Below are 18,864 nucleotides of genomic sequence, written 5' to 3'. Positions count from 1 at the left end.
CAATGTTGGAAAGGATAGATTGCTACTTACCATAAAGTTGCAGACAGGCACGATTAAGACATTCGGCACGTGCCGCCCCCCCCCCCCCCCCACACACACACACAAAAACAAGCACACCTTATGCACACATGACTGCCAACTCCAGAATCTCAGGCTGGAATGCAACATCGTGTGGGATGCAAGCAGCAATCTGGAGGGGATGGGGAAGATAGTAGTGTGGATGGCAAGAGAGACAAATGCTGTCTGTGGAATGTGCAGGGACTAGACAGCCAACAGGCCCAGTGTCAGAAAGTTTTGGGGCAGAAAGGTGGGGAAAACAGGAACTAGAAAAGAGAGGAGCAGGGAGAGGTGGGCGGATGTGTTGGCAGATGGCTGCAAATAAACAGGGTGGGGAATGAGAATGGTGAAGAGATGATAGGACAGAGACGGGTGGAAACTGTTGGATGGAGGATGTGGGGACAGTATGTTACCAGAACAGAGAGGGTAGAAACTGTTGGGTGGAGGATGTGGGACAGTATGTTACTGTAGGTTGAGGCCAGGATAATTACAGGAGTGGAGGATGCAGATTTCAGAAAAGCTGGTGGTGGAGGGAAGGATAGAGATGATTCAGGTATTGAAGCAGCTGAGCTGTATGTTGCACCACAGGGTGCTCTACTTTGTTCTTGGCCACATTTGGCAGTGCCCGTTGGTCTTGGTGGACAGCTGACTGGTAGTCCTACCAATACAAAAAGCTGCACAATGATTGCATCATAGCTGGTAAATGACATGGCTGCTTTCGAAGGTGACCCAGCCCCTGATGTGTAAGATAAATCTGTGATAGAACTGGAGTAGGAAGTGCTTTGTGGGTGGATTGGGCAGGTTTCGCACCTGCGTCTTCCACAAGGCTATGATCCTTGTGGCAAGGGGTTGGGATTGAGAGTGGCATAGGGATGGACTAGGAAGTTGTGGACGTTGGGTGCATGATGGAACACTTAAAATAGGAGAGATGGGAAGTATCTCTGGTAGGATGACCATTTCGGGGCATGATGATAGGTAATAAAAGCTGTGGTGAAGGATGTGGTTCTGTTGTTCCAGTCCGGGATGGTACTGGATGGTGAAGGGGACATTCTTTTGTGGCTGGTTCTTGAGGTGGTTGGAGGACTAGGGGTGTGAGGGGGAAATGGTACAGGAGATCTGTTTGCAGGCTAGGTCTGGGGTAGTGCCTGTCTGTGAAGGCCATGGTGACACCCTCAGCATAGTGAGCAAGGGAGTTTTTTTGGCACTACAAGTATGCCATCTCCAGGTGCCCAAGCTGTATAGGAGGTATTTTTTGATGTGAGATGTATGACAGTTGTCAAAATGGAGGTACTGTTGGTGGTTGGTAGGTTTAATGTAGACAGAGGTACAGATGGAGCCAGGAGAGAGGAGGAGGTCAACATCTAGGACAGTGGCATGCTGGGTTGAGGAGGGCCACATGAAGTGTATCGGAGAGAAGGTGTTGAGGTTATGAAGGAACAAAGTAGGGAATCTTGGCTGTGGGTCTAGATTATCGAGATATCAATGAACCTGAATCAGATTAGGGGTTTGGTGTTTCGGGAGGCTGAGAAGGTCTGTTTTTTAGATGGCCCATAAAAAGTTTGGTATAAGAGTGCCATGTGGATGCCCATGGCTGTGCCACAGATTTGTTTGTACACCTGATACTGCAAAAGCACATCTCCATGACACAGACATCCCAGAAGCACTTCTCCTTGCACAAGATACTACTAGCTTGCAATCTCTACCCTGTGCATCACATCTCTGAAATTGAATCCCTTGCTCTCTAGCACCTGGAGGAGCTTTCTAGACACCATATTCATAAATTATCCCATCTGCTGACATCCTACTGCCACCTTGGGGCACCACTGTCCAACCCCTATTGCAGCCACAGTGTTCTTCCTTGTCCACCCCTCATAGCAGCTACACCCTGCCTAGCTGACCTTCTCAACTTGCCACATCCCCCAGAACTCCCTCTACCAAATCCATAGCCAAAACATTCCCATAACATTGTTGTTGACCAAACCAAAACCCTTGGCTCCATAGAAGTTATAGTCCTATCCAAAGGCCTCACCTTCAGCCCTGCACTGAAATTTAACCATGCTGGCCATGTCAAAGAGTGGATAGTGAAGGTTTGAAAAAGGTGTTACATGAGATGATTAAAAGCAAGAGGAAGAATGGTATAACAGATTATGCTCGAATGATGAACAAAAGTGGACAAGATATAGAGAATGAGGAGGAACTCGAGGATATGTGGAAGGAGTATTTTGAAGAACTCCTGAACATGAATGGAGACATGGATGAGGAGGAACAAGCTGAGGAGAAAAAAAGAGGAGGAACAGCAAATAGAAAAATACCTTACACGGGGAGAAGTGGAAGAGGCATTGGGGAAGGTGAAGGGAAGGAAGTCACCAGGTCTGGATGAGCTAAATGTAGAGATGGTTAGAGCAGCAGGAGAGGTGGGGATATGTCCCCATCTTTTAAGAAGGGCAATAGAAAAGAGTGCAAGAACTATCGGGGGATAACATTCATGAGTCATTGTGCAAAGATTTTTGAGAAAGTTTTGGAAGCACGAATTCGAGCAAAATTGGGAGGAGGAATGAGAGAAGAGCAACATTGCTTCAGAACAGGAAGGTCCACAGTGGATCTAATTTTTGCTGTAAGACAATTGCAGGAACAGCACTGAGAATATGGAATAGATCTACTAGCTAGCTTCCTGGACACTGAAAAAGTTTATGATAGTTTACATAGAATCAAAGTGTGGAAAGCCCTGAAGAACAGAGCAGTAGCAAAACAGATTTGGAGGATAAGGAAAATGTGCCATGGAAGTGTGAGCTGTGTTATAGTGAGGGGAGAGAGATCAGCTGGGATTGAATAGAAGAATAGCTTGAGGCAGGGAAGTCTACTTTCACCATTACTCTTCATTGTATTGATGAATGATATAATGAATACAGTAGCACAGTTAATTGGTGAAAGGAATATGAAAGCTATGGTGTTTGCAGATGATCTGATGGTTTGGGGGAATGAGGAGGAGGGAAGTACAAGAGCAGTTGGACATATGGGAATGAACAGTACAAGAATATGGGATGAAATTTAGTATAAGTAAGAGTGAGATAATTATCACAAGAAAGAAGGAGAGAGGAACAATGTGAACAACAATTGGTGCGGAACGATTGAGGAGAATGGAGAGTTTAAAGTACCTAAGAAGCCTGATGCAGGAAGGTGGAAAAAAGACAGAGAAATAAATGAGTGGGGGAGAAAAGCAGAAGCATTTCGGAAGTGTCAGGAGCCCGATATCGAGCAAGGATGTACCCCACATCAGTAAAAAGGTTGTATACCAGTCATACTATGTCCCTATCGTGACCTACGTATCAGAAACGTGGGTTATGAAAGGAAGAGAGAAAATCAGAGTACAAGCTAGTGAGATGAAATTCTTGAGAAACAGTATAGGAGTGACAAAGATGGACAGGTTAAGAAATGATAGGATCAGAAAGTTAATGAAAGTGGAACCATTGCAGGAGGAGATAGAGAAATCAGTGCTGAGATAGTATGGACACGTTATAAGAGAATGGAGGAGAAGAGGATTAGGAGCATACACGAGATGAAACTGGAAGGAAAGAGACCAAGAGGAAGACCGAGAGACCGGTGGCTGAAAGGAGTAGAGGAATGTGTCCAGAAGAAAGAAGACTGGACCAAGGTGAAGATGGAGAGGCATATGTTCCATACAGACCCGGCCAGAGGCTGGAAACTGTCCAAGGTGGTGGTGGTGTCAAAGAGCTATTCTCCTTCTCCCAGTCCCTGCAGGGGAAGCACTTTGCCGCCAATTGCTCCAACCAAAACCATTCGTAATTCCAACATTGAACCCTGCCTCTTTCGGTTCATGCCACCATTCAACTGTTATCCTCCCGCTACCTAGCCATCTGTTAGTCACATTTAGAAATACCTTATGCCGGTATTACACTATCAAATTTCTTTGTCAAAGATGTGATCAAATATATTTGACAAAGATCTTTGACGTAGCCTTCGAAGGGGAATTACACTGTCATATTTTTCGTCAAAGTTCAAAATGGGCTGACAACAACTACTTGTTATTAACTGCAGCAGTTGCATGTACCACAGTTGCACTGTGTGCACATGCGGAAGAGAAGTGGGGGGGGGGGGGGGGGGGAAGGAAACATACCTGGGTGAAGCTGTGGGTTTTACGACGACGTGATAAAAGCATTCAACAAAACTTGTTACGTGAGCTTATAGTGGAGGATGTCAAGTCGTGCATCAGTTACTTAAGAATGGATGAGCATACATTTCTGTATGTGCTCAATGAAGTGTATCCTCATATCACAAAGCACAATATTCACTTAAGAACTGCTACATCTGCAGAAAACAGGCTCACTGTAACACTCAGATTCCTTGCTACAGGAGAGGGTCGCGTTGGGTCGGGTCGGGTCAGGTCAGGTCAGGTCAGGTCAGGTCTCCAATCTTCTTAATCTATTTTTGTATTCAGCGTGCCTCACGTTGTAAAGCGCCTCATCAGCTTCATACATCTCTATTAATTTTGTTGTTGTCGGCACTCACCAGTTGTATTTACCGGCAATGTTTATAAAAACATTACAGACGACAGAACGCTGCAGCGATGCTAGCGCTCCATGTGGTAACATGACACATTGCACTGAACAGAAGACAAGCGACTTCTTTGATCAAATCTAGTGAGGCCCTAGATTCGATCAAATATTGGATGACATTTGACAAAGTGCCCTATTACACCATCAAATATCTTTGACAAAGATTTTTGACAGTGTAATACCGGCCTTACCTCGAACTTACCCTCACCATCCTTCCCCAGGTCCATTCCTTAGAACACCAACCTTTCAGTCGAAAAAAGAATAGCCATACACAACCTCGAAACAAATCGTAACCTAATCATCTTACCTGCAGACATAGGTTCCACCACTGTTATGAACTGTAGTGACTACATGGCAGAAGGCCTCCACCAATTATCTGACTCCTCCACCTATAAACTTGGCCAGAGTGAGCCCATCTCAGAAGTTCAACACAAGTTCCAGTCCCTGCTTAAAGCCTTAAGCCCTTCCCGGAACATCTTCCCTGAATCCATTTCCCTCCTAACCTCTGACACCCCACACGCCCTCTCTACATGCTCCCCAAAATCCACAAACCAAACAATCCTAGACGCCCTATTGTGGGTCGTTAGTGTGCCCTCACTGAAAGAATTTCGGCACTCGATTGACCAATACTTCCAACCAGTTGTCCGTCAAAGACACTGCCAACTTCTGTCACCAACTCCCCACCATCCCAAGCCCTTTACCTCCTTGATCCTGCTGGCCCCACCTTCTTCAACAACAAGAGACTTCATGCCCATGGTCTTGCCACTATTGAACACGATCTTTCTCAATGTTCTTCAGACTCCAAATCCACTACCTCATCCCTCGTATACAGGGTGTGTCAAAAAAATGTATACACACTTTGAAGCGTCATAGAAAATTCATTTACCATTCTACAATGTTAAATTTCTGGAAATGGAAAGCTTAAAGTCCAATTGGAAAAATAAATGGACTTTGCAAATGTGATTAATGTTCAAACTGGTGGCCTTCAGAATCACTAAATTTCCGAGTACGAGTCACCACTGATTCTGTACATCATACCAAAGTGTCCAATGAGATTTCTGCACACACCACCTAAATCTCATTCCAAAGTGTGTCCAGGTTACGTGGTTTACGTTTGTACACCTCATCTTTTACTGTGCCCCATAAGAAGAAATTTAGCGGTGTGAGATCTGGAGAGTGTGCAGGGAACTAGATTGGTCCCCTGTGTCCTATCCACTGGCCTGGCACATTCTGATCCAGGTATGCTCGTACGTACCTATGATAGTGTGGCGGGGTGCCATCTTGTTGGAAATAAAACTCATCATTACCGTTAATGCACGAATGACAGGGAATATGGAGTCAGCAAGCATTGTTAGGTACGTTTCTCCAGTAACAGTACCTTCAAAGCAGAAAGGCCCAATGAGTCCCCTTGCAGACAAACCACACCACACATTTACACCAGGCAAATTCACAGCCTTTTCAACTGTAATGTGAGGATTATCTTCAGGCCAGAACACACAACTGTGCCTATTGACAGTTCCATTGAGTTTGAATTGGGCTTCATCCGACCAAATTATGCTACCCATAAATCCTGGTTCACATCTCACCATCTCCTGAACCCATTCATAAAATTCTAACCTTCGATCTGGATCGTTGTCACTAAGCTGTTGCACCAGCCTTGGAATGTACACATGAAACTTGCCTTTCTTCAGAATGCGTAGCACACTACTAGCACTTACATTACTCTCATGTACCGCTTGCCTTGAAGATTTTTGAGGCAAACGCTGAAACAGCTCCAAGACCGCACTTGTAGCTGTACGAGGTCACACTGATCAACCTTTATGCACATCACACAATGTTCCATGAATTTTGAATTTGTCTCGTAAACGTGTAATTGTTAACCTTGAAGGTGGTTCTGTACCATACTCAGTTATCCACTGTCTTCGAACCGCAGCTACTTTCTCAAACTTCCAGTACCCCTTAATTATCTGCTTCCGTGCTTCAAAGCTCAAACGCAAGTCCGCCACATTGCAGTTACTTCCTTGCCACTGCTGCCACCTGTTGAAGAAACATAACATTACTTTCTCACAGATATTTAACTTTGTAGAACGAGAAGTAAATTGTCTGTGACAGTTCAAAGCGTGTATACATTTTTTTGGCGCACCCTGTACTTTACCGACTTTATCCTAACCCACAACTACTTCTCATTTGAAGAGAATATACATAAACAAATCCATGGCACAGATGTGGGCACCCACATGGCACCCTCCTATGCCAATCTTTTTATTTAGAAGAGACATTCCCAGCCTTGCGAAACACCAAACACCTAGCTTGATTCGGGTTCATTGATATCTTCATAATTTCGACCAGTGCCAAGACACCCTATCTTTGTTGCTTCACAACCTCAACACCTCTCCCACTTGCTTCATGTGGACATCCTCAACCCTGCATGCCACTTGCTTCTCATTGATGGTTCCGTCTGCACCTCTGTCCATGTTAAAACCACCAACAGTACCTGCATTTTGACAACTGTCCATGCCTTTCACACCAAAATATTCCTCCCTTATAGCCTGGCTACGCAGGAACGGCATATCTGCAGTGACAAAAACTCCCTGGCTCAGTATTCTGAGTCTCTAAACCAAGGCATTCACTGATAGGCACTATCCCCCTGAACTAGTCTGCAAACAGATCTCCTGTACCATGTCCCCTCACAATTCCTATCCTCCCACCACCCCCAAAAATCAGCCACAAAGGAGTGTCCCCTGAGTCACTCAGAACCATACCGGACAGGGACAATTGAAGCACATCCTTTGCCAGAGCTTTGATTACCTGTCATTATGAACTGAAATGAGGGACATCCTACCAGAGATACATCCCATCCCTCCTAAAGTGGTGTTCCATCACTCACATGACTCCAACATCTCAGTCCATCCCTATGCCACTCACAATCCCAACCCCTTGCGACAAGAATCATGTCTTGTGGAAGACCCAGATGAAAAACCTGCCCCATTCACCCAGCCAGCACGTCCTATTCCAGTCTTGTCATAGGTTTATCATATCCCATCAGAGCCTGGGACACTTGTGAAAGCAGCTATATGATTTGCCAGCTCTGCTGCAATCATTGCACAGCTTTTTATATTCATGTAGCCACCAACCAGTTGTCCGCCGGGATGAAAGGCCACCGCGAAGCTGTGCGTCACCCTATGGCACAACATGCAGCAAAACGTAACACACTTCATTTGGATGGCTGCTTCACTACCTGAGCCATCTTGATCCTTCCCTCCACCACCAGCTTTTTTGAACTGCACCGATGGGAATTATCCTTAAAATAGATTCTCCGCTCCTGTAATTGTCTCTCAACTTGTGTGGTCCCCCCCCCTGCATGTGCGGGGGTTAGAATAGGCCCGAGGTATGCCTGCCTGTCGTAAGAGGCGACTAAAAGGAGTCCCACACCTTTCGGCCTTTATGTGATGGTCCCCTGTAGGGTTTGACCTCCATTTTTCAAAATTTTCCCAAAGAGTGAGCCAATTGGGGAAGGGTCCCTTACATGGTGCATAGTGTCCACGTGCATTGAGATCTTTAGCCCACTTTCTCGTCATAGCATTGCAGTCCCTCTCATCCTCCATCTCTTGAGCGAGGACACCTTCCTGGGTGTGTTTTCCTCCACCCACTATGCAGTGTCGTTTTCTGTGCTGACGAGCACAGTAGCCAGTCTGTTGTGGTGGAGCCACTATGTACCCTCTTGGTTGTAGCCCCCTGGCACAAGGGATTTCTCTGCTTTGCCTGTGCCGTTAACTCCCACATATGCCAAGGAGTAGGTGGCTGTCGCCCAGCTGCATCGAGTCTCCCAGCAATGGCCTTCGCTGCGGCTGGGTGGCATCAGGGCGGATGATGCGCGATGAAGTGTATAACGTCGTCGCTTGCTGATGATCAAACGCCAGCAATTTCTAAGCGTTCAAAGTCTCAGTACAGTGCAAGGTAATATGATCCTAAATCGTCCCCCTCCCTGGCCACACCATGGGAAGAACCCCAGATTAAGGATGGCAGCGGACATTATTCACTCCGGTACCTTGTATGTACGAGAGCTGATGGGGACTCCTTTGTCTCAATATTTGGACAAGTTTGGGGAGGTGGAGGGCTTGTCCAAAATGCAATCAGGGTCAGTCTTGATAAAAACAGCATCCTCTGCCTTAAGTGCTGAAGTTCCTGTAATGTCTTTCCACTGTACTTCCAGCATCACATATTGAGATTGTGGACGTTCATCCCATCACAATACTCAATGTACCCTGCCTTCCATTTGTGTCAACTGTGGAGAGCATCATTCCCCTTGCTCACCAGACTGCAGGATTTTACAGCAAGAAAGGAAAATCGTGGAAGAAAAGACCCTGGACCGACTGACCTACACTGAGGCCAAGAGGAAATTTGAGGACCTACATCCTGTGGCTATGACCTCTTATGCCACTGCGACAAGAACATTTGTAGCTCCATTAGTTCTGAGAGTTCCAGTTGGCTCTCAGAGCCGGAAGACTACACCTGCCCCTAGATGGTGGGGGAGCATATCCCTCACTGTTGCTCCCGCACCACCTACCTTGGGAGCACTGTCCCCCCAACCATAGGGGAAACAAAGACACCACTTCTCAGCCAGTGATGCATAAGTCTTCTTCGCCTCCTCTCGATAAGAAGGGGTCCCTTGGGTCACTCCCTTCCCAGGTTTCTGCTAGTGGGGAAGATGACACCTGCCAGTGGCTTGAAGTGCCCAAAAGAAGTTGGTCATAGGGCTTCACAATCATCCTCAGTCCCAGAGACTGAATCAGTGAAACCCTCCCAGCCAGAGAAACCCAAGAATCGGCGAGAGAAATCCAGAAAGAAGACCCCCAAAACCACGGGAATTGCGGTGGCACCCACACCACCACTACCTACAAGCTCGGAGGATGAGATTTGTGTTAGCTGAGGACCTAGATCTCACCAGACCCTCAGACACAATGGTTATAGCTTGTCGAGAAGATGTCGGTGGCAGCAGATGACCCTGAGGCATAGACTACCTCGTTGAGTGTTTCATGCCTTCCCGGTCTCACGATCACATCATCCCCCAGTGGAATAGTGGTGTCTTTTTCCACCACCTGGCTGAGCTACGGCAATTACAAGAACCGTGGCGAATATAATAGTGTCGGGCAGAGTTATTTATATCCTGAACTCGGTATGTTGTGAACCTGTGCCCCTTCAAACTCCTCTCAAAGCTGTGGCTGTCAGGATACAGACATTCAGGAAATAACTCTCTGCAAATTTCTCTCGTTAACTACATGTCACAGTGAACCCTATAATGCCCCATTTATAAAATGGGATCTCCTGAGCGCCCTTGCACATTGCCCCGACTCAGCTCCTGGGCCGGATCGGCTCCACAGTCAGATGATTAAACATCTCTCGTCTGACTCCAAACTGTCCCCACCCCCTCTGCGGTGTCATCTCCTCTCCATTATCATCTCCCACCCTGTTTATTTGCAGCCCTCTGCTAACGCATCTGCCTGTCTTTCTGCACTTCTCTGCTGTTCTGTTCCTTATTTCCCCCACCTCTGTGCCACACAACTTCCTGACACTGGGCCTGTTAGCTATCTAGTCCCTAAACACTCCACCAGACAGTGTTCGTCTCTCTCCCCACCCATACACTACTATCCCTGCCCCTTCCCCATCCCCTCCAAATTGCTGTTTGCGTCCCATGAGTTGTAGCATTCCAGCCTGAGATGTTGGAGTTGGCAGTAGAGTGTGTGAAATCTATATGCGTGTGTGTATTAATCGTGCCTGTCTGCAAGTTGACGTGTCCCATTGACCGTATGTAGTAATCTGTCTTCCTTCATTGTTGATATTCAATATGATATGAAGTATTGTATAGTTATGTATGCTGCAAATAGTGATTTGTCTTCATTTTTAACAGGTGTTATATAAACAATGGCTGCAACTATTGGATATGTGAACGTAATCAAAAGATCAGGGAAGGAAGGATCACGTTTCCCAGTTACTGAAGATTGCCTAATTGGTAGTGGACTTCATTGTGAAATTAGAATTCATTTAGCTGATGTTGCTGTAGAGCATTGTTTAATTCAGTGCCAGGAAGGGGGAAAGGTAAGTAGTATCACATACTTGTTAAAATTATTTCATAAATCTTATGTTTCAGAAATGCCCACATTCATTTGGTCCTGCAGCATGTAATGAAACAAAATAATTTTAAAAAATCATTTTTAATTTGGGACGTTGAACTATTAACATTTGTATTAATGACACTACAGTGTGTTGTTACAAGAATGGAAGGAAAATGCTTAGTTAGTGACCAGTAAAGTACTGTGACATCCCTGTTCCCCTTTTTGATGTCACTGTTGATGTTGAGCTCCTACTGCCACAGCTCGGTCGGTGGAATGGAGACACGACGCAGAGTGATGGTTGTCCCCGTCGGATAATGTGGAACAGCACCTGAAAATCTCTAAAGAAAATTGTTCCTCACATAATGCATGAAAGTCTGTTTGCGAGACCGCACAGTCTTCTCAATGATGTGAATTCCTGATTTCAATTGTCTTATGGTTTTATGATTTCTTATGCCCGGTTAGTTAGTTATTGCAGTATTGAGTGAATCATTCATCATCGGTGTTGTTTCATACCACTGAAGTGAGGAAAAATTCATTTGTGGTTCAGTATCAGTAGTTGTTGTTACGTTGCTAGGTAGAATCGTTCACTACGGCACGACTGAATTCAAGAGATAATCTATAACGCTATCTCGCTTTCATGCGTCGTAATATTATTTTGGCAAAACGCTCCTTTCAGTGCTCAGTGTTCATCAAGTCACTCTTTCAATTAAAATGTTCACAGTTAATTAATTTTGATCAACTATCACACAGTTCAATTAATGATGGAACCAACATGTGAGATTTCCATTATTGACGAACAATTTTTATTGTTCCTTCGTAGCATTTAGTTTAATCATCACACCTCTCGCACACCGCTGGATCAGATCAATTAAGATTCATTAAAGTTCGGTGATCATGACAATTACGACAACTTTTACAATTGGCGTATTTGTATTATCTTCGTGTGGTCGTATTAATGATTCCTACTTCAGGCTACTCAGGTATTGCAGTCTTAGATACTATGTCAATTCTCTTTTGTCACTGTTCACTTTGATGAAGGTTGAGTCCAACAGTATTATCTCCAGTAATTAAGGGTCATTTACTCGTTGTGCACTTATCAGAATATCGCTTCAGTTCAAGTTATCAAGTCAGAATAACTGAGAACAAAGTCCGAACATCTCTGTCGCGCAATAGTACTTTTTTTTGAATAGAAACAACCTCGTAGCGTTCTGTTTGTAGTACTATAACGAACGGTGCTCTCTCACGACTTGATAGCTAGCAAGCGACTAACTTTTCCATAATCAAGCATTGTAGACACATTGAATTTCCTTTTCAATGCGTTTACAAATCCCTTTCACAATAAATGTTATCTCTGATCGACATATTATGTTGGACTTAACTTTTGTCGGACTGATTTTCAGTTATTACTGAGATGTTTGATAGGTAATTAAAAATTACCTTTCTTTCTTTCTACCTTTATATCATGACATTCTCAGTAATTATTGAAATTGGTGTTCACCGAACTTTAAGGTGTTATATTATTGTCAAAGTTGTCGTGCCTGTTAGGATAACACTGTTCCCTACTTTAAATTATCATGACATTCTTATTTGGGTTTCTTGGGGTGTTACAGTACACGTTGTGCTACTGAAGGGAATGTCAGTATGCTGTGAAGTATCTAAGGTGGCTGTTTGTAGCAAAAGCTTATAGCACATGTTCTATTTGGGAGATTCCCAAGATCCTCTTGTTAATGTTTATGGGTGTGATGAGATAATTTGATTTTGTCTGTTAGTTGATTGTTGACAAGTTACAAATCCTTAAACAGTCACATAAGTTACCAGCAGTTTACAGTAAATTTTTGAGGAGTCCACCTTAGCTGCAGCTAACTTTTTTGCCCAATAGAACTGTTACATTCCTAATAACATTGTTTATTTAATGTTCCATTGTGAGGCCAACAGTGGCTGAAAAGGAAATTCCTCTCGTTCACTACAAACGTCACAGAGAACCCTATAATGCTCCATTTACAGAAAGGGATCTCCTCAGTGCCATTGAACATTACCCCGACTCAGCTCCTTGGCCAAATCGGCTCCACAGTCAGATGATTAAACATCCCTCGTCTGACTCCAAACTATATCTCCTTGTCATCTTCAACTGGATCTTACGTGATGGCGTCTTTGCATCGCAATGGCAGGAGACTGCCATCACTCTGGTGTTAAAACCCGGTAAAAATGCAGTTGATTTGGTTGGGTATCTGCCCATCAGCCTCACCAACGTTCTTTATAAGCTGGTGGAACGTATGGTGTGTCGGTGGTTGGTTTGGGTCCTGTAGTTATGTGGCCTACTGGCTCCATGTCAGGGCAGCTTCCGCCAGGGTCGCTCTACCACTGATGGTCTTGTGTCCCTCGAGTCTGCCATCTGAAAAGTCTTTTTCCAGACGCCAACATCTGGTTGCTGTCTTTTTTGACTTACGTAAAGCATACAACATGACCTGGTGACATCATATCCTTGCCACATTGTATGAATGGGGTCTCTGGGGTGTGCTCTCGATTTATATCCAAAGCTTTCTCTCGCTTCATACTTTGTGTCCAAGTTGGTGCCTCCCATAGTTCTGACGTGCACAGCTGTTCGCCAGTTATGTTGCACACATTCATAGTTCTCCTAAGAATACGAATTAATGTCTCCTTTTCCCACCCATGGCATTTCATCTCCTGCATCGGTGGTGCAGGTTGGGGCTCATGATCGCGGTTTGCGTGCTATCCCTTCTCTCAGAACTGTCGTCCTTACCCTTGCCCCTCTACTTGAGGTCCATTTACGTACACCACTTCCAAAGCTTCGTCTGGATCTTTTGTATCACCCTAAGGACTCCGTTAATGCCACCGCTCTCCGCTGTCACTTCCTCTCGATTCTTGGCCTGTTCCGGGGCTCTGAAGTTGTTTACATCGACGGCTCAATGGCTGACGGTAATGTTGACTTTGCCTATGTCTGCAGAGGCCATATTGAACAGCATTCCTTGCCTGCTGGCTGCAGTGTATTCACTGCAGACCTTGTGGCCGTATCTCGTGCACTTTAATATATCTGTTCCTGTTCTGGGGGAGTCGTTTCTTCTCTGTTCTGACTCTCTGAGCAGCTTACAAGTATCGACCAGTGCTACCCTCACCATCCTTTGGTAGCGAACATCCAGGAGTGCATCTCTGCCCTGGAACGGTCCAGTTGTTTAGTGGTGTTTGTCTGGACCCCAGGACACGTCGGAGTCCCAGGCAATGAACTTGCTGACAGGCTGGCCAAACAGGCTATGCGGAAACCACTCCTGGAGATTTCCATCTCTGAAACATACCTGCGATCTGTCTTATGCCGCAGGGTTTTTCGGCTTTGGGAGGCGGAGTGGCATAACTGTATGCACAACAAACTGCATGTCGTTAAGGAGACTTCAAATGTCTGGAAGTCTTCCCTGCGGTCTTCTCGTAAGGAATCAGTTGTACTTTGTCAACTCTGCATTGTCCGTACGGGGCTCACACATGGTTACCTCCACAGTCTCAAGGACCCACCTCAGTGTCTCTGTGGCTCCCAAATGACAGTCGTCCACCTCTTGCTGGACTTCCCACTTTTACCTGCTCTGCGTTGGACTTTTAACTTTCCCAGCACCCTACCTTTGGTGTTGGGCAACAATGCCTCAACAGCAGCTTTAGTTTTACGTTTTATTGGTGAGGGTGGCTTTTACCATTTTAGTGCAAGTCCTTTGTCCCTCAGTGTCCTCTGCCCTAGGGCTTTTAGGGTGGAGGTTTTAATGTGTTGCAGAGTGGCTGTCTTCTCTTTTTTTATTCTCATGGTCAGCCACCCATGGTAATCTTCTTTCTTGTTTTTAATGTCCTCTCCCTGTTTCTTGTGCCTCTGTGTGGTTTTCTTGTCCTGTTTTGTCTACTGTAGTGTTTGTTGTCCTTCTGTCGTTCTTCTGGTTCTTCATTTCTCCTGTTTATTGTGCCAAATGTCTTCTTTGTTGTCTTCTTTCCCTTGTGTAATTGTTCTACTGGGAACAAGGGACCGATGACCTCGCAGTTTGGTCCCTTTCCCCCCGTTTTAAACCACTTTTTGAGATATGGCCATTTAAAATTTTGGAATGTTGGAAAAATCAGTGAACTTCGCAAACATTAAAAATTAATAACTAAAAACGAAATGTCAAAAAATCTTCAATTTTGGATTTTGTCTTGTTTTGATAGGTAGCATAAGATGACTACGAACTACAAAATTTTAAATCGTAAAGGTTCACATTTATTATTTTATTACTTAATTTCACGTGGAATGATTGATACATATCTTAGACAATTAACAGGGAAGCTTCTTCGGGTCATCACTTTAACTGAAAGGTCAGTCTGTAGACTTTACCATGTAAGGGGGCAAAAGTCCCCCTCCCTCCCCCCCCCCCCCCCCCTCCCTATAATTATCCACAATATATGTAGCATTTCTTAAACTGCAAGTCAGTGAAGTTCATATGTAGGGGCAAGCAGACAGTATAAATGCTGGAAAATATTTTCTGTTAGTCCATCTGTGCGATATGGCTCAGGTTATTACAAGAAGTGGGTGATACCCAGCCAGTAGCAGCAGCACAAAAGCAAGTTTCTTTTATATACTTATATTAATGAATACTGGCAAAGAGAGTCAACTCCTGATGGCCCAACAATTTCAACACACTTTAACACACGGATTGAGACTGCTCAGAAGTAAGCCTTGTGAGAGGGTTTGGGTCAGTAGGCCTCAGTTTTTGAAATAATAAATTGTACCATGGATTGTTTTACATTATTCTTCTGGCAGTGTCTCCCTAAACTTCGTCCTGACAATGCATAATATATTCTAATTTTTCACTACTTGTTCATTAAAATATACACTGAAGAGCCAAAGAAACTGGTACATTTACCTAATACCGTGTAGGACCCCTGTGAGTGCGCAGAACTCAACACGATGTGGCATGGACTAGACTAATGTCTGAAGTAGTGCTAGAGGGAATTGACAACTTGAATCCTGTAGGGCTGTCCATAATTCCATAAGAGTACGAGGGGATGGAGATCTCTTCCCAACAGCATGTTGCAAGGCATCGCAGATATGCTCAATAATGTTTATGTCTGGGGAGTTTGGTGGCCAGCGGAAGTGTTCAAACTCAGAAGAGTGTTCCTGGAGCCACTCTGTAGCAATTCAGGACACACAGGGTGTTGCATTGTCCTGCTGGAATTGCTCAAGTCCATCTGAATACACAATGGACACGAATGGATGCAGGTGATCAGACAGGATGCTTACGTATGTGTTACCTGTCAGTCGTATCTAGACATACTAGGGGTCCCATATCACTCCAACTGCACATGCCCCACACCATTACAGAGCCTCCACCAGCTTGAACAGTCCTCAGTTGACATGCAGGGTCCATGGATTCATGAGGTTGTCTCCATACCTCTACACTTCCATCTGCTCAATACATTTTGAAATTAGACTGGTGTGACGAGGCAGTGTGTTTCCAGTCATCAGCAGATCAATGCGGTGTTGACAGGTACAGATGAGATGTACTGTCACGTTGAACGATTCTCTTCAGTCGTCAATGGTCCCATTCCTGCAGGGTCTTTTTCCAGCCGCAGTGATGTCGGAGATTTGATGTTATAGCGGATTCCTGATTTTCACAGTACACTTGTGAAATGGTCGTACGGGAAAATCTCCACTTCATCGCTCATGCACCTGATATAAAATTACATTCAAATTAACTTAAATCTTGATTGCCATTGTAGCAGCAGTAATTGATCTAACAACTACACCAGACACTTGTTGTCTTATGTAGGTGTTGCCAGCAGCAGTGCTGTATTATGCCTGCTTACATATCTCTGTATTAGAATATGTATGCTTATACCAGTTTCTTTGGTACTTCAGTGTGTAATTGTCTTCATTCTTTCTGCTCGTTTTGTGTGTGTGTGTGTGTGTGTGTGTGTGTGTGTGTGTGTGTGTGTGTGCGTGTGTGTGCGATAGGTAATCAATTTGTGTAAAAGTATTTAGCCTTCAATTTCAGTTTCCCACTCAAAGGACAGTAGTGTAATTAAACCTTTCATAAATTGGTGTAGTTCTTTCACTGTAAGCCATCACTCAGCCTATTGCATAATTTTCATTTTGAAAGTCATAGTAGTGGCTGTAGTAAATCAGAAGATATTTAGATAATTTGTAAAGACTTTAGTTACTATGAGTTACTATGAGTTTTTGAACACAGTTTTGTTAACCTGTAAAAGTTCGTAGCCTTCCACAGTCAGTGTTATCTTGGGTGAACCCACTGCATTGGTTAACTTGAAAACACCCATATAACTTGCTAGCTGTGCTGTTGAGGTATTTGTCCCACCTTCTTGCAAGACATATCTGCCATAATAAACAGGTAGCATCCCGTAGAGAACAATTTAGGTGGATGCAAATTCCATTATTCTTATTTTTTGTCAAATTTTTCTGCTTCATGTAACTGAAATTACAGAATATAGAAAGAGAATTTTCATTGTCTTAATGTGTTTTGTGTTTTTTCCTGTTCATTTCTCAGTATTGTTCCTTTGCCTCATTGCTTTAATTTTGGTGAAGTTTGACTTAGTATTACGCTGTTCATTTTCACAAGAGTAAGATTGCTTCACATACCTACATCAGACACTTACTACCATCTATTTTTATTCTGTTGCAGATTTTTTATTCATGGTTGTAAATAATGTTATTTTTTGATAATAGAAATTTCTTGTAGAATAACATGTTTTTCATCCTCAGGTAATCCGTATCGTGGAGTGTTGCGAGGCTTCTATTTTGCATGTTTGTAGAACCAGTTGTGTGTTCATATCATGTTTTGATCTTTTTTAGATCTCTTGCACTTTAAATCTGCTAGTGAATAATTATCCCATTTTTATATGTTGTATTTTTTTCCCAATAACATGTTATTGTAGAATGAAATCCTGTAAGTTTAAAGTAGAAAAATTCAGTTGTGATCATTGCTTAATATTCTTCCTTACAGTGCTCACTAAAGAACTTATGTAAACAAATGCCAACTAAACTAAATGGTACTGATGTTACTGAAGTTGCAATACTGCACCACGGAGACACTATCAGTGTATCTGACCGTTTGTTCCGTTGGGAATATGAAGAACTACCACAAATTTCTTCTGTTATGAAGCCAACTGTGGCACTGCTGCCACGTAATGTGACAGGTAATCCTTTCTGTTAAGTCTTTGCATTGAATTTGTCATAGTGCCCTACAAAAATTGTTGTGAATGTAAGTGGTAGGTATTTTGTCTGTGACATATTGTTTGTGGAACTGGTGCTTTTGAAGTATAATCCAACACCTGGCTGCGTGAAGTTAAAGCTTTCTGCCAAATTAGAGCCCAGTTTCGTTTTCAAATTGTGAAATACCAAATGTTGCTAAGTTATAACCCCATTCAAAATACACACAGAGATGTGATATCATGACCTTGTCTTTCCTGAGTACGCAGTTTTGAAAAAGTTTAAGAATAGAAGAAGCCGCAAGTAGTAATTGCAAAGACTTCATTAGATAAGGTGTTCTCTTCTTTGAATTGAGGAAAGACCATCATAATTGGTACATGGCACTCCAGCTCAAATGATTGGCAGTGTAGTGGAACATTTGAATATCCCAACTTAGAGCCTGAGTAAGGCATAATTCATCCCATTTAGTTCCCTTCCCGTGTCACTGTCCTATATTTGCTGCTTTTATCTACGTATTATCTGTTTCTGTCACAGTCTATTAATTTTTTACTTTCGCTTTGTCTGTTAAAAATTTCCATCTTTTTGATCACCGGCATTTCCTCCTGTTGCTTTATTTTGAATGGGTGTTGAGAGCTGTAAAGCTAAGGTGTATGTGTTAAATGATGCTAATTGAATTTCAAATAAAATTTTACTTTCCCTTAAATTGTTAGTGGTAGAATTGGCATGTGCTGTCATGCCTGGCAAGAGTTCAGTACTACTGACGCCTTTTCACCTAAAAAATAAGAATGCGGTATACTTAACCTTGTACTTCATATTGTAGAAATCAAAACTGTGCAGTTAGTATCTCCAGGTTCGTCATCACAGCCATGCAGAAATTTCTGTAGTTAATTTTTTGATGTTAATTGCAGCAGGTAACGAATAGGACATTTGT

General features: G+C 43.6%; 1 protein-coding gene across 1 annotated transcript in view; it reads left to right on the top strand.

Moving 5' to 3' along the window:
* Positions 1-18,864, top strand: part of LOC126475207 (proliferation marker protein Ki-67-like) — an 81,770-nt gene that overhangs the window by 5,437 nt on the left and 57,469 nt on the right. Inside the window, exons 2-3 of the mRNA XM_050102861.1 lie at positions 10,540-10,727; positions 17,728-17,920. Coding sequence (XP_049958818.1) covers positions 10,554-10,727; positions 17,728-17,920 — 367 coding nt within the window. The 5' untranslated portion in view covers positions 10,540-10,553. The remainder of the gene's footprint in view (positions 1-10,539; positions 10,728-17,727; positions 17,921-18,864) is intronic.

Source organism: Schistocerca serialis, chromosome 4, assembly GCF_023864345.2.
Source record: "Schistocerca serialis cubense isolate TAMUIC-IGC-003099 chromosome 4, iqSchSeri2.2, whole genome shotgun sequence".
NCBI lineage: Eukaryota > Metazoa > Arthropoda > Insecta > Orthoptera > Acrididae > Schistocerca > Schistocerca serialis.
Note: the sequence above shows the minus strand (reverse complement) of the source record. Positions and strands in the feature narration are given on the sequence as shown.